At 40.1% G+C, this 17120-nt stretch overlaps 1 protein-coding gene across 2 annotated transcripts in view; it reads right to left on the bottom strand.

Annotated features, from left to right (window-relative positions):
• LOC125134652 (uricase) overlaps positions 1-17120 on the bottom strand; it is a 101724-nt gene that overhangs the window by 13931 nt on the left and 70673 nt on the right. For both annotated transcript variants that reach the window (XM_047794221.1, XM_047794222.1), the window contains 3 exons: positions 7143-7361; positions 4945-5061; positions 4767-4845 (listed from right to left, as the gene is read on the bottom strand). In XM_047794221.1, the coding sequence (XP_047650177.1) occupies positions 4767-4845; positions 4945-5061; positions 7143-7361 (415 nt within the window). The remainder of the gene's footprint in view (positions 1-4766; positions 4846-4944; positions 5062-7142; positions 7362-17120) is intronic.

Raw genomic sequence — 17120 nt, 5'->3', positions numbered from 1 at the left:
GTGATTGGGTCCTCTTCAGGGGTGTGCTCTGTGCTACTCTCAGACCTCGAGTTATGGTTAAAGGATTTTGCCTCTTCCTTTGTCTCCTCCAACCTCTTTCTTCCCTGGTTGTCTGGTGTGGGCATCTACTCTGAAGGTGATCCTAAAAGTAGGTTTTTTAAGAATGTCTGGTTGCATCAACCTAATTCCTGAGTAACTTCATGGACCAGAGCCTTCTCCCAACACAAACACTGAACTGGAGTTTTACAAAAATCAATAAACCTCCTGTGTGGAGCCACTATATATGTCTACTTATTATGCATTCTGTTGCCCTCATATCTTTTTTTTTTTTTTTGTCTTTTTAGGGCCGCACCCTCAGCACATGGAGGTTCCCAGGCTAGGGACTGCTTCAGCTGCCGGCCTATACCACAGCCACAGCAACTCAGGATCCGAGCCACGTCTGCGACCTGCACCACAGCTCACGGCAAGGCTGGATCCTTAATCCACTGAGCAAGGCCAGAGATCAAACCTACATCCTCATGGATGCTAGTCAGATTTGTTTCTGCTGAGCCACAATGGGAACTCCAGCTATCCCTCATTTCTTGAAATGATTTTTCTTTTGCATCCTTGACACCACTGTCTCCAATTCTCCTGTCTCTCTGACCAGTCTTCTGTCTTAAACTGAGGATTTTCCCTGGGGCTCTCTCATCTTTCCTCTTCTCACTTTATATGTTTTTCTGGGTTGTTCCTTCTTCCCCATAGTTTTACCAATCATCAACCTCCAAGTCTATCCCTTATTCCCAAACTCACCAGCTTTCCCTGGAAACTTCCTCTCTGTGTATATTATTCTTAGTCTACACCAGCAGGCCCTCAACTTCAGGGTAAATTTAACCTCTCCTTCTCTCTAACTGCCCTACACAACTACTTGGACCTATTAAGTAATAAATGCCTCATGCAATGCCCCTCCCCCAACTCTGCTGTGTCTCCATTTCTATTTTACTGCCTTAGTTTAGACCCCCATCATTTCTTCCTCTCTGCAGCATGTCTCCAAATGTCTTACTACTGCTTGTTTTTCTAGCCAGTTCACCATAACCTTGGTCAAGACTGCTAAACAGTCCACACATACACATGAAGACCTTCCCTGAATCTAAGCTACTTCTCAAGGACTGCATCTTATGCACCAGGTAATGTGCTAAATGCTTTCCATTAACATTTTTCTCCTTTAATTCTCTGCATAATTGTTGAGGTACACAATGGTATCCTCATCTACAAATGAAATGGTGTATGTAACTTGATTAGTCACAAAGTTATTAAGTAGTACAACCCTAAAAAGCAAGGGAAAAAAAAAGAAAGAAAGAAAGAAAAAATAAATAAATTGAGAGTGTGGACTCTGAACTTTTCACTTTCTGTTTTTCTTTCCTTTTTTTCTCTTTTCTTCTCCTCTCCTTCCTTTTCCTGCTTGTTTCTTTCATTTCATTTCATTTCATTTCCTTTCTACATCTCCTTCTTTCTTCTCTAGCCTCCCTTCAGTAAGAGTTTGAGGTGGCATCTCATAAACACCAGAAATATTAAAGAGTTAATAAACCCCTTTCATGCCTATTGGCTAAAGCCTCCTTTTAGAAAGTCCCAGTGTTTCAGCTATCATTTAATATTTTTTCACTATCTGTATTAACTTCTGTATATAGCCAGGGCCTTATCAGTGTTTGATTAACAGTTATGAAATTATTATTATATAAAGGAGACTGAATAACTAGTTGTTAAGTTGGAAAGATAATGATTTTTGCAATCCCCCAAATGTGTAGTCATATGGTATATTAACTTGTTGACTGAGCTGTTAATTAAAATGTAACTTCCTTTCTTTCCTGCCTTCTTTCTTGTCTTATGTATGTGACTGCAGAGGAGAGAGAGAAGGAAAGGTTTCCTGATCCCCCAGGCCAATGTTTTCCTACCCAAACCACACTGACTATTCCCATAAAATTATAAGCACTGTTCGCTGGCACTTCCCAGCAAAATATAATTCAAGCTACATGCGTAATTTTAAAATTTTCTAGTAATCACGTTAGAAAAGTAAAAAGAAATGAATTTTAATAATATATTTTATTTACCCAATTATATCTAAAATACCACTTAGGTACATGATAAATATAAAAATTATTAATGAAATATTTAACATTATTTTTTAAAAATTAAGTATTTGATATTCTGTGTGGGTTGTTTTTGTTTTTGTTTTTTTGTCTTTTCTAGGGCCACACCATGGCATGTGGAGGTTCCCAGGCTAGGGGTCTAATCGGAGCTGTAGCTGCCGGCCTACAACACAGCCACAGCCACAGCCACACAGGATCCGAGCCACATCTTTGACTTACACCATAGCTCATGGCAACACTGGATCCTTAATCCATTGAGCGAGGCCAGGGATCAAACCTGAAACCTCATGGTTCCTAGTCGGATTCATTAACCACTGAGCCACAACAGGAACTCCTCCATGTGTATTTTATATCTAAAGGACATATAATTTTTTTTTGTTTTTTTTGTTTGTTTGTTTTTTCCTCTTTATAGGGCCACACCTGAGGCATATGGAAGTTCCCAGGCTATGGGTTGAATCAGAGCTGCAGCTGCTGGCCTATGCCACAGCCACAGCTATGCAAGATCCAAGCAGCATCTGCAGTCTGCACCACAGCTCACGGCAATGCCAGATCCTTAACCCACTGAGCGAGGCCAGGGATCAACCCTCATCCTCACGGATACTAGTCTGGTTCTTCACCCCTGAACCATGACAGGAACTCCAGGACATCTAAATTCTCATTTATCATATTCCAAGTGCTTAATAGCCACATGTGGCTAGTGGCCATCATATTGGCTAGCACAGGTCTAAACCATTTTGAGTGATTTTTACAATACTTAGCATATTCCTCATTCATTCCACTTTTAATTACGTAAAATAACAGCAGGGGCTAGAACTAGATTTGAAGAGAATTAACTAAAAAAATGAGACCCTGTATGAAATATATTTATGTCCATTATTGAAATACTATTTATTCAACAATGATTTTGAGGACTTGTTATGTATAAAGGGGGGGTCGATTCAGAGGTAAATAAGACATTCCTTGGCCCTAGTGAGTTCACAGTAGGTATATAATAGGAGATAGATGTAAATAGATTTATTGTAATATTAGGGGCTAAAGACCACTATGAAGGAATTAAAGTTGTGTCATGGGGGCAAAGAGGTACAGGAAACTAATTCTTCCTTGGGCAGCCTGGAAAGCTTGATGGGGGAGGAGGGAATATTTCAAGTGACTCGAAAAGTGATTCAGAATGTTCTGGGCAGAGAAAGGGGAAAGAGCATTATAGACAGAAGAAATAATGCATATCATTAGGAGTCATCATGAAGGAGTGGAAGAGGTGAAGCTAAAATATTCTGAACACCTGCATTCTGCCTTCCTAGGCAAGTAATTTTAGTGTTGCAAGGGAAAATAATTGAGGACTGGTTGAAGGCTCCAGTTTTTAGAATATAAGGCATGAAGGTGAAGAGATATATAAGTTCCCAGGCTAGGGGTCGAATCGGAGCTACAGCTACCGCCCTACGCCAAAGCAACGCAGGTTCTGACCTGCATCTGCAATCTGCACCACAGCTCACGGCAACGCCTGATCCTTAACCCACTGAGCAGGGCCAGGGATCAAACCCGAATCCTCATGGATCCTAGCTGGGTTCATTAACCACTGAGCCATGAAGGGAACTCCCCACACTCTCAATTTATGATGATCAGTGAAGTTTATTTTTTATTAGGATAGAGACATTTCCACCTTGCTGGAGCCATGGTTCTTAGAGGTCTTTTTATCTCATTCTTAGCTAATTACTGTGCTCTGACAACCTCAACAAATCAATAGAAGACAAGCTTCAGGAGTTTTAAATTTGCTAAGTTCAATCATCAGTACTAATAAGGTCTTTACTGTAATTACGTTCCATAGTTAATTTTAATTTTTGTTAATTTTATATTATTTATTTATTTTTGCTTTTTAAGGCTGCATCTACAGCATATGGAAGTTCCCAGGCTAGGGATCAAATCAGAGCTACAGCCACAAGTCTACACCACAGCCACAACAACGCAGGATCTGAGCCATGTCTGTGACCTACACCACAGCTCTCGGCAAAGCTGGATCCTTAATCCACTGAGCAGGGCCAGGGACTGAACCTGCATTCTCATGGATACTAGTCAGATTTGTTTCTACTGAGCCACAATGGGAACTCCCATAGTTAATTTTTAGATTTCCTGGTAAATACAAAGAATTATATAATTGTCACTGCTTTTGTAAATGAGGTTAATTTTATCATAATTATAATAATATCAGTGGTTTTTTATTATGACAAAGTTTCAAGGAAATGTGATTGTTATTTATTAGGTTTTCCTATAAAGGTTATTATAATCATAGCATGGTATGATACAAAAAGTATTGGTCAGAAAATTCAGAGATTTGTTCTTTTGTCAGTAGGGTCTCCCCTCCTGACCAGCTATTGCCTCCTCAACATCAGGCAATGAAAATGATCTATCCCCCTCAAATCCCAAATTTGTTGCAAAGGGCATTATTTCAATTTTTTATCTTTGAGATAAAAAGTAAATAGTTCTTTAATGTAATCCAAGGTCACAATGCTCATTCCAAACTCATATTTAAAAGACATCAAAATTCTCTATAGTCTTCCTCAGTGTTAATAAACAGAATTGTTTAGATGGGGAAAAAAAAAACCCTGAAATTGCTATTGCAGAATCAAAACTTGAAAAACATTTTCTCACCATTCCTCATCTGTTCAACCTCACAGAAGTGCGTTCCAGTAGGAGTATAAATAAATGCATGGACATGCTTAACTCCATTCTGAAAATTAGAAAAAAAAATTATTCCCAGTAAAATTTCAGCATATGTCACAAAGCCAATTTCTTTAATTAATCTGAGAGCACAAATAAGTGAGGTAACCTTTTCAAAACGCTTCCAAGGAACTTCTTCCACATAGACTTGAGCTCTGATGACATGCTTGAAGGAAGAAAGGAAATGCTCACAGATAGTCACAGCAAAAGTTTCTATGCTTTTGATCTGTAAAAAGAAACAAATGCTAGTGGCCAGAAATACTTGCCCCACTTAAAAATCATTTTCAAATACCCATAGGGCTCGCCTTCCTGATCAAGTGTATTTTAGAATCAGAGAAACAAAGAATTAGAAAGAATCTTTGAGATGAATTGGTCCTTATTCCATTTTTTCACAAGGAATCCTAAGTGTGACAGACTACCATCACCAGGTGCGACTATTCTCTTTTAAAATATGGACTTCCCTGTGGCTCAGGAGGGTAAGAACCCGATTAGTATCCATGAGGATGTGGGTTCAATCCCTGGCCTCACTGAGTAGGTTAAGGATCCAGCGTTGCCCCAAGCTTCGGCATAGGTCACAGATAGCTTGGATCCAGCGTTGCCGTGGCTGTGTCATAGGCTGGCAGCGACAGCTCTGATTCAGCCTCTAACCTGGGAACTTCCATGTGCTGCAGGTGTGGCCCTAAATAAATAAATAAATAAACCTGTTTGCAGGAAAAGATGTGTCTATTGATGGATGAGCAAAAAGTAACAACCTTCAGATCCTCCTCACCGTGAGCTCAGCCATCACCTATGCCAGCTAAAGTACTGCAGGATACTCCAAAACACTCTGCTCCCTTTATGAGGCTGGCAAAGAGACCTCCCAGTTTCCCATGGAAAAATGTTACTGAAGGATCTCTTCAGCTTCCTTGCCTTGCAAACAGGCCTTCTATTGACCATCCCCAGCTCTCCACCCTCATCAAGCAGCTCCCTGCTTTCACACAAATTCTTCATATTGATCTCTAGGCAATGTTTTTTGGTCTGAGTACAGTCGACAGACTTTATGGCTTTGCCTGTAATTAAGGGAGAATATTTGTACAGGCTTCCCCAGGATAGTTTTGTTTTATACCTCTTGTCTGAGAGCAATTTTTTTTTTATTATTCAAATGAATTTATCACATCCGTAGTTGTATGAGAGTAATTATTAATGAGCATCCTATTTCACTCTCAAAAGTATCCTGGTTTGGGTAAGAAATTACATGGTCACTCTATCTACAATGAATGAATTTAAATTGTTTTTAACATTCAGGTCTGTTCCTTCACTTTTTGGCACTTCTCACAGAGTACAAAAGTATAAGAATTTATGTTACCCGGCCTTCACCTATAGCACAGTGTAGGAGCATATTTTCAAATTTTTTTTTTTAAAGAAAGCAATGCATTTCTCCTATGCTTGCTGGGCAATTCAGACTAGGAATAGAAAGGTTCAGGGTGGAGACAGGCCTTGCAGAAATAATATTTCAGTTAGTTTGTTCATTTCATGCATTATGGCTAAAAATTTCATGTAAAAGTATGAGAAAAGAAGCTTTCCAGTCTACATTTCTTGCCTTTCTAGACTTCTTAGCAAATAAAGAAATTATCTTGAATTGCCCAGAAATTTGCTGGTCATCATCTAGCACAGCTTCAATCACACTTGAAGAAACCTGAGGTAGAAATGCTTTTAAAAATCAGATTCTATCAGTTCCAAGACCCTTTTGGGTCACATATAGACACTGAGTGGTCATGGAATTGGGAAAATAAGGAGGGCACTAAAAGTTGGACAAATAGATTTCAAAATGTATCCTATATTCAACTTTCTTCTATAGTAATAGCAAGAGAAATGGTAATTTCTTTTATATATGTGCACCGCTCTAAAAGAAAAAAATAACAACTCAAATAAATGCATGACAAAATGTATAAAATTCTATTCTGAAATCATCTCAGGGTCTTAATTTATTAACAATTCTAATTAAGAGATAAAATATAAATTTGTCAAATAGGATTCTCTACCTAAAAGATATTGTAATGACTTGAGAAACAAGAAAAGGGAAAAAGGGGGGGAAAAAAAAGAACAAAGAAATGAGCTTTCTTTAAAAAAAAAAAAAAGAAAAGAAAAAAAGATTTTCCGTAAAGCTGAGAATTTTAGAGTAGAAAAGGAAATTCTTTTAATGGCATAAATGTAAAAATAGGATTAAAAAGTACAGGAACTTAATATAAGCAAATAATATCCTCATACTATAGTACAGTGAAATCTGCATCCAGACAGGCAGCATCCAAGAAGAAGAACGACACTTACGCCTTTGAACTTCGCCAGGACATTAACTGTGTTCTTGATGGTGTCTGTAGGAATGACATCTGAATTGTCTCCATGCAGGTAATCTTTTTTGGAGCTCAAAGCCAGTTGCACTGAAGTTGCCACCTCTTTAATGCTGTGATATTTTCCATCTCGCTGAATATGGAGAACTTTTATCATATCCTTCCCATAGCCAGTTCGGACAAACTCTACCTCATCATTCTGCAATGAAAACATAGTCATCTTATTGAAGAAGGCTAAATGAAAACAAGAAGTCAACTGCAATTTCTTCAAGCCTTAATTTTATCATATAATTATGAAAGGTAAGAGTCAGTATTCATGAAAGCAAGATTATGCCCTACTTTTGAAGAAGAATGAGAATTTGTATGGAGAAAAGGGAATCACAAGAAACAGAGGAAAATGTAGCAGATTGACCTAAAAATATATTGGACAAACAGATGGCTTTCTTGATAATGATAAGCAACAATAATAATAACAGTGGCTCCTGAGCCAAACTATTTACTCTGTCTTATTTAATCTCTACTAAGTTAATTCTTATATAAGCTCTGTGAATATTATTCCCAACTTGCAGAGGGAGAAACTGAGGTTCAAAGAGTTTAAGTGAGTTTCCCTAGTTAGGAGAGAGCCAAGAATTCACCCTCAGGTCTATTGTCTCCAAACTGTGTACTTCTGACTACCATGTAAACTGCATGCCTCTGTAAAAATGTTTTGACCATGTTAACTGGAAACAACTATATCCCCTTTTTTTATAAAGTAGTATTCTGGAAAAACTGCCCTGTGATCAATAAAAACAATTTGAAAATTGCTTTTTGTACTTGCTGCCAGGAAGAAGAGTAATTAGTGACAGGATCCAGACTATCTTCAGCAGTGCAGAGCCAGGGCCATCTGGCTGCAAGGAAAGCTATGCTTTTAGTGAAGAGACATTTAATAAAAGCGTGGTGATTGATTCATTAGTTCCTCTGTCTGAAGCTGGAGCACTCACTAACAAATACATACATCTCCACTGCTAGGCTCTTATAAGACTTGCCTTTGGGATTTATTGATATTTGAGAGAAGAGGCAAAAGGGAACAGGGTGACAAAAAAATCTATTTTATTTAGTTTGAAAATTAACATTAAAGTGGTAATGAAAGAAAATAGCAAAAATAAAAGTAAATCAAAAACAACATGCAGTGGGAGTCCAGGGAGGGTCACAAAGAAGAAACCTCACGTGCTAATCGCGTGTAGGCAATACACTCAGATAGGCCAAGGGCTTACTAAATACCTGCCTGCATAAAAAAATCACCCTGGGACCCCCTGGGAGCCAACATCAGAAATCATCATAATCTTAATGGAGGTGGGGTAGGGAAGGCTATCTTGAATCTTGAGCATAGAGCTAGGGCATGCTGCTGTGGGTTACTGAACATTCCCTGAGAGTCTGTGGTGTCTGAAATTCACTGCTTCCTCCACAGGAGGGGCATATTTAGGGACAACTCTTGGGCCCCTCAGGAGCTTCTGACTCAATCTTTGGGGGACTCATCTTCCAGAAAAGTATCAGTAAGAAAAGAGAAAGAGCAGACTTAAAGGATCCTAATAAGAACTATAATTCTGACAGGGAAAGAGGCACTTTTGTGTGGTTGTAGTGGCTTTGAAATCTGACCAGGTCTAAGTTCTGCTTTGCCACTTATGGCTTTGTGGCTTGTGACAGATAATTTGATGTCTCTGAGCCTCAGTTTTCCCCTTTGTATAAATGGAGATAAATGCCCTTAAAAGTAGAGTTGCTGGTGAATGTGCAAGGCCTGGCTCAGCCTGGTGGTGGTGCAGTGAGGTCAACCCCAGCAAGAGTGCCCGTGTCAGGCCCAACTGTGGACGTAGTAGCAGCACAGACAGCAGAGGGGACCTTGAGTAAGGACTCTAGTTTTTGGAGGGGGAAGCACTGCTAGCAACAGCAGAAGGAAGATTCTGCTGTGTCTTGAACCACAAGGGATTCTACCTGGGGGAGGGAGGCAGTTGGCTGGCTTGGAGCCCCTGGATGGTATAGGCTGGGGTCCAGGACCAAAGGTCTCTGAGATCTTCCATCATCCTCAGCGCATAGCAGGACTCAACAATGTCACTCCTCAGTCCCATCCCCTGCCACTAAATACCAAGTAGGTTAGTCTATTGAAAGCAAGAGGTACTTACAAGAAGAATCAGCTAAAGATTAAATGACAGCTACCCTTCATATCCCCACCCCTGCTCACCTCTCCAGCTTCATATCTTGCCACAACCTATTTCAAACTCTGCTCCGGCTATCCTGAGCTAACCATGCTGGCCTTGGCTCTGCACCCTTTCTCTGCCTTTAGGCCTTTGAATTTGCTATTACTTCTTTCTTGAGTATTCCTTCTGTTCTTCGCTACCCAACCACCAATATCTTCACCTGCCTAACATCTCCTGACTAGACTTCTTCATGTCTCAGATGTCACTAGATAATCTGCCCAGCCCTTCAAATCTGGAGTGGGTACCCCTTCTATGTGCTCTCAAAACACTCTGTTCCTGTCTTATCTGAGTCTTTATCAAATCAAATTACAATTGCCTCTTCGTGTGTCTGATTTGTTTAAAAACAGTAAACTATGAAAGCGGAAACAATGTCTATCTTGGTTGCCATGGCAACCCCTGTGCTCAGCAGAGTGCTTGGAACCTAAATAGGAGCCTAATAAATGCATTGTGAATGACTGAATGCTGCACTACCACCTGTACACTTGTGTAATGACATGGAATAGTTCATGAAAATACCCTAAATATTTCAATACGGGAATTGCTACTTCAGCTGAGACCTCAATCAGGAAGTTCCTCTTCCTAGGAAAGTGGGGAAGGCAACTTTTGCCCTCCGACGAGCACAGCCTGGAGATCACAGGAACAGCTGTCTGGAGAAGAGAGGACCAGGAAGGGCAGAATTGAGGGCAAACAGAGTCAGTGACACAGCACCAAATGTTCACATTGCTAATAAGACAGAGTACTCCAGCTCCACACAGCCACCCCAGGGATCATGGTGACACACACAAGATAAGTCAGCACTCCTTAGCAAGCTCCCACCTAGGACCTGGTAAGCCAGAAAAGTGTGAGTAATCATGTTTATAGAGCAATGAGTCAGGATAAGAGAACATGGCCAGCTGAGGCTGGAACAACATAGAACAAGAAAGGTGTGAGACACCCAAGAGTCTCTCAGCAGGACCTGACAGAATAGCTAATGGCCCTGGCCACCTGAGGCTGTTCTCCTCAGTAAGGCCTCTCCAGTTCTGCAGTCAGAGAAATCAGAGGTAGGTGCCAGAACCCTATTGTTATAATGCACAGTGTGGGACAGAGATCCATGTCCAACAGTAAGCGTGATGTATAGCATGAGGGCTGCTCTCATCTGGAGGGTGGACAGGGAGCTGAGACAGGCCAAGTGTGAATCTCTGTTCTGCCACCTATTAGCTCTGTGAATGGAGGCAAATTTCTTCACCTATAAAATGAATAATAGTGGTGCCCATCTATAAGTAGTGCTGGGAGGACTACGTGACAAAAACATAAAGCACTTAGAAAAGTACCTAACAGATAGTAAGTGTTCAGTAAATGTTAGCTATAATTATCATTGGTAAGTAATAATTACATATCATATTTTGCACCAAAGTGTCCTTGCATTTACTGTTAGAGACTGTCAGACTGCATGCCAATTCAGAGCCAGGATGGCTAAAATCAGACTGCTGCCATGCTAAGGCCTACTTCTGCCTTCATATCTTGGTTGTCTTTCCTCAGGCTTGTATGGCTTGAGGGAACAAAGTTATAAAAGGAAACTTAATTTCCTAGCGTGATACTCTGGACAGTGTCAGTAGGAATAGATCTATACTTGGCTCTACACAAGAAAAATTCCCTTTCCTTAGACGTGTCTTGAAATATAAAGAAATAGAGAATCATTGCTCGCCTACAAGTAATATTGGAGAGAACTCTCAGAGATTTTAAATGAATCCTAGGCATGCTCACTTCTGCAATGAGAGATAAGTGTTCTCTTATTTCCAAATCATACTGAAAGTGACGTAGGCCATCACTGCAGGTCTAGGTGTTCCTAGTGTGGAGACTTGTTAAACTCTATAAGGCCCAGTGGATGGATGTGAGGTGGAAAAACACTGGGAAAGATAAGGAAAAATTTTATATATTTGAATTTTAAAATGACTAGAATTTTCTCTCAAGTGTTAGAAGAGCTTTGGTAAGCATATGCGTACCCTCCATAGCAGAGGGAAATAAAAAAGCACTGGCTATTTAGGACTATTGGACATGTATAAATATCGACTCGGTTGAAAAGTGCAGTGATAGGTGGAAGAGTTCCACAAGGAGATGTGTCTTTGGAACGTGCTAGAGATTCTTCTAATTCTCTGCTTAGGGTTCTCCTTTGCCAGGCTATTTTCTTGGGCACCTGTGAACAAAAAGACTTCCAAGAAGAATGCTGCACTCACATGAGAAAAAGGAGCACTCCTATGAACAATCTTAAACTATCGCTTGGGTGGATTTAATAATACATAACCATGAGCACAATAATGATGAATAATGACCTTAGAGGCAGCTAGTATATGTATATATATTTTGGCTGCCTAGGATCTACTAAATGTCAGATGGAAAAATATTGATATCTGATAGAAAATGTCATGATGCTTCAGGCTGTAGAGTGGCTTATTTTTACTATCACAGAGGGTTATGCCTTGAGTTATGAAGACTCCATTTACAGGTGCTCGGTTATTTTCGTTATCTCTGCCTATTATAAAGGAAAAGAGACTCTGCACTAAATGCCAAGAGAAATGCTAATTTTCTTTCCAGACTCTCCATAGCACCAACAGCCTGAGGGTGGGCAACTGGAACAAGGCCACAGGAACCTCTGGGATTGAGGGCACAACAAAGAATATAAGGAGACCTCCAGACATGCAGATGGAAGGAAATTTTTCTAAAATGCATACACTGAAAGATTTCTCTTTTCTAATGTATAAGTCTTGAAAAGAAAAAGAATAGTAGCAGAGTTCCCATTGTAGCTCAGTGGCAGTGAACCCAACTAGTATCCATGAGGATGAGGCTTGATCCCTGGCCTTGATCAGTGGGTTAAGATCTGGTGTTGCCATGAGCGGTGGTCTCAGACGTGGCTTGGATCTGGCATTGCTGTGGCTGTGGTGCAGGATGGCAGCTACAGCTCTGATTCAACCCCTAGCCTAGGAACTTCCATATTGCTGCAAGTGCAGCCATAAAAAGACAAAAATTAAAAATTAAAATAATAGTAGCAACCATTTGGTGAGGGAAAATCTGCTTATTATATAATTTCCTCTAATCTTTAAAAGAACACTATGAAGTAGGTATTCATATCCAAGTCTGACAAAGGAAGACACTAGGATTAGGAAACTACGAGGGTCACACAGTTACTGGGTGACAGAGGCAGGAGGAGAACATAGCCCATTTGCCCCAAATGACATGTTCTTTCCCCCTACATCGGACTCCTTACACCTCCCTGATGGCAGCCCCTCACTCATTAGGGAGAGAAAGGAAATATTCTCATCCCAACAAAAGGAGGGAAATGAGCATTTTACTGCAAAAACTTGTATTGTTATATTATTTAAAATTTTTCTATCCAGGAGTTGCTGTCATGGCTCAGTGGTTAAGGAATCCGACTAGGAACCATGAGGTTGTGGGTTCGATCCCTGGCCTTGCTCAGTGGGTTAAGGATCCGCGTTGCTTGAGCTGTGGTGTAGGTTGCAGACGCGGCTCGGATCCAGCATTGCTGTGGCTCTGGTGTAGGCCAGCGGCTATAGCTCTGATTAGACCCCTAGCCTGGGAATCTCCTTATGCCACTGGGAAGCGGCCCTAGAAAAGACAAAAAAAAAAAAAATTCTACCCATTAAAAACCAACATTTTCTATTCCTCACAAAAATCCCTGTGATTTGGTGGAAAGAATTTTAAAACAAACTAGATCAGTGATGTTAAGTGAACTTTTCAAAGTCATACAGCTGACTAGCAGACTGGTATAGAGGAAAGAGCCCCGCTGAGACTGAAGAGTCTTTTTTTTTGCCTTTTAGGGCTGCAGCCATGGCATATGGAAGTTCCCATGCTAGGGGTCGAATTGGAGCTGCAGCTGCCAGCCTACACAGGATCCAAGCCGCGTCTGTGACCTATACCACAGCTAACAGCAACGCCAGATCCTTAACCCACTGAGTGACACCAGGGATTGAACCCATGTCCTCATGGATACTAGTCAGGTTTGTAACCTGTGGAGCCACAATGGGAACTCCTGAAGAGTCTTATTATACCTACAGTACACTACTACTACTGAGAGGTGTCCTGGGCCCAAACCATCACTTCTTCTAGCACTTCAGTCATTTTTCTAAGTTACAAAGGAATTCTAAACTCAGATGGATTCTGTGTTTATTGTAGTGATGTTTCAACTGTAAGGGGAGAAAGGGTGACTGGCCTCTGGGGCAAGATGAAAATTCAGCTTCATGCCTTCAACAACAGGGCACTACGTTTGAATTGCACATTGACTTATATGGATCAGGACCATTGAAAATATGAGTGATGGAGGCTTATTTGTGGTCATTAGAACCATCTCACAAAGGACTGTTCATAGTCCATCTGCAAAGACAGAGACATGACCATATCATAATAGAAAGGAAACAAAGTGAGAAGGAATCAGCATTTAATGAGCACAAGTTATATGCCAGAGGCTAGGTACACAGCCTCTCATTGAATTCTGATAGCCTTCTATGAAGGTACAGATCATGAGTCCCACCTTTAGAAAAGGAAGCTGACACTCATGAGGTTAAACAGTTTGGTCAAAACTGTATGGCTACTGAGAGGCAGGGCCAGGGGAGGAACCCAGGTCTGCCTGATTATTTTTATGATCCTCAGCTACATCCCTGATATAACCTTATAGTGAAGTTCTTTATATTGGGATTTACCTACATACCCAATTCTATTTATTTCTTTGATTATATTTAATTCATTCTAAAATCTGCATAATCCCCAGAGAGAAGCCTCTGAAACCTTTTTCATTCAACCCATATATTCACCTCTATTTATTTGGCTCCTTCTAGGTGACAAATACATAGAAGTGCTGGAGATACAACAGCAAACAAGGCAGATTCTGTTCTGCCTGGTAGAGATTATACAGTAGAACAAGCTTTTCTGTAAAGAATCAAAAAAGTATCTTGGGTTTTACAGGCTGTATGGTCTCTGTTATTATAGCACAAAGTAGCTATACATAAAACATAAATAATTGGTGTGTCTGTGTTCCAATAAAACTTTATTTACAGAAACAAACAGTGGGCCAGATTTGACCCGCAGGAGTTTGCTGACCTCTGAACTTTAGAAGCCTCAGAAAAGCAACAAATTAATTAGAACACACTGTGATAATTACTCTCTAATTGAAAAAATACAGTGGTTTTGGGACTCTATTTCAGGGACACTTAAGCCAAATTGAGAGAGATAGAGGATGACTTCCAGAAGCAACTGGCATCCACAAAGTCCCTTGAGTGACAAGTAGCGACTAAACAAATAAAATTGCCTGGCCCTCTTCCGCTTATTTCACTTGTTTTATTTATTCACATGAACAATTTTTTTTTCTCTTCAGGGTTACAGGCTCTGACAGAGAGCTGTGGGTAGGATGGTAGGGAGGCAGCACGTGGGAATTTCAGAATAACAGCACTAGCTGAGGAGAGAGAAGAGCAATGCATAAGATCCAGTGAGCTTGGAGAAAGCATCTCCAAGAAGAGGCTTCCTTTGGATCTCCTGGTTCTCCTGGGATCAAAAAATTTTTTTTCTTCTCTTTTTTTTTCTTTTCTTTCTTTTCTTTTCTCTCCTCTTCTCTTTCTTTCTTTCTTTCTTTCTTTCTTTCTTTCTTTCTTTCCTTCTTTTTCTTTCTTTCCTTCCTTCCTTCCTTCCTTTCCTTCCCTCCTTCCTTTCAGAGCCGCACCTGTGGCATATGGAAGTTCGTGGGCTAGGGGTCAAATCAGAGCTGCAGCTGCTGGCCTACACCACAGCCACAGCAACACTGAATCTAAGCTGCATCTGTGGCCTACACTACAGCTTGCAGCAACACTGGGTCTTTAACCCACTAAGCAAGGCCAGGGATCGGACCTGCATCCTCATGGATACTAGTCAGGTTCTTAACCTGCTGATCCACAACAGGAACTCCAACAATTCTTTATTTTACAAATATCTGAGTCATTTTGCTTGTTTCATCCCTTTTCATCAAAATAATGACAGGACAAGCACATTAGCTTTTTCTCTCTGTCACATTCTAGATTTTAGTCAGTATTAACAGTTTGGAAACAGTTTGAACAAAAATAAAGTTGAACTTAAATGTAAAAATTGCATGGCATTTAAACCTCAAAGAGCTCTTGAAGATAAACAAACAAAACCAGTAGCCTAACTCTCAGGAGCCCCCGCAGGATGACTAAACTTTGATGAACAGCATAGACCACAGCCTGGAGAAACTCCATTTTATCTCAACCTCAAGTTCTCACACATAAAGCTTCAGGGAACATGAACTCATAGCAAAAAATCAAAAGTACACATGATATCAAGGTATCACAAGAGAGAGTCACTGAAATAAAGTCTAACAGTCTGACTTGTAAAGACTTCAGATGCTGGAATTATTGGATAAAAATATAAAATCATATGTTTAATATTTTTACAGAAATAAAAGAGAAGATTGAGGTAGCTTCTTCTTGAGATACAGTGTATCTTCTCTTGAGCAAGAAATAAGGACCCATAAAAAAGACCAGGAAAATTTGAAAAAGAACCAAAAGAACTTCTACAAACACCAATGAATGGATTAAGAAACAGATTGAATACAATTTAAGAAATAATTTGTCATTTGTAAGAGATATTAAGTAACAGATTAACGTTGCCAAAGAGAGAATTAGAGAACTGGAAGACCAATCCAAATAAAGAATCGGAGACTAATGAGACACACAGGAAAGAGAATATATAAAGGAGACATAACATATACTAGAAAGCTATGACCAAGAATGTGGAAGAGGTAAAATTCAAAGAAATCAAGACAGATTTTCTAGAATTACTAGATGAATGAAAGCAAACCTTCAACCATAAAATAAGAAGCTCATTACCAAGAGAACTTATCTTTGTACACTATGCTCAGCCAAGTTACAATGAGGAGATTTTCTGTTATTTTTAGAGGTAATCATATTGTGAAGGCAGTGTCATATTTTCATAATATTGTACTACTTACTTGGGCTTCAAAGGTGGGTAATATTGTAAAAAACATTCTGCCCAGTTTGCATATTCTCCATCCACCAAATTCATTGTACTTCTTTCTACATTACTTTCTGTTTTTAGTAAAAACCCTGGACACACTGGAATCTAGGAATTAAGGTGATGCTGAAATCCCTGGAGCCCCTCAATGTCCAGTACAGTCTTTGACACCTAGTGATTGCATAAGGAAGGTGGCTGACTGACAACTGGCATGATCAGGTCAGCAACAACTGGAGATAGAAAAGCTTATTGAAAGTGACATCTGGGAAAATGTAACCTAACTGCATTTTCCCAGACCTTGAAATAAAGTTGGCTTTAGCAAAACCATCCTAACACAGATATCCCACAGGAAAGGCTCAGGTAGTAAAAACAATCTTAGCTAACATTTATTTATTTTATTTATTTATATTTTTTTGCTTTTTAGGGCTGCATCTGTGGCATTTGGAAGTTCCCAGGCTAGGGGTCGAATCAGAGCTGCAGCTGTCAGCCTACACCACAGCCATAGCAGCACCAGATCTGCTTCTGCGACCTATACCACAGCTCACGGCAACGCCAGATCCTTAACCCACTGAGCGAGGCCAGGGATTAAACCTGCAACCTCATGGTTCCTAGTTGGATTTGTTTCTGCTGCACCATGACGGGAACTCCAAGAAATTTTTTTCATATACCTATCTACCCCTTCCCTCCTCCAAAAAGAGAATGGTCTCACCTTTTTGTAG

This window comes from Phacochoerus africanus, chromosome 8 (assembly GCF_016906955.1).
Source record: "Phacochoerus africanus isolate WHEZ1 chromosome 8, ROS_Pafr_v1, whole genome shotgun sequence".
Classification (NCBI taxonomy): Eukaryota; Metazoa; Chordata; class Mammalia; order Artiodactyla; family Suidae; genus Phacochoerus; species Phacochoerus africanus.
Note: the sequence above shows the minus strand (reverse complement) of the source record. Positions and strands in the feature narration are given on the sequence as shown.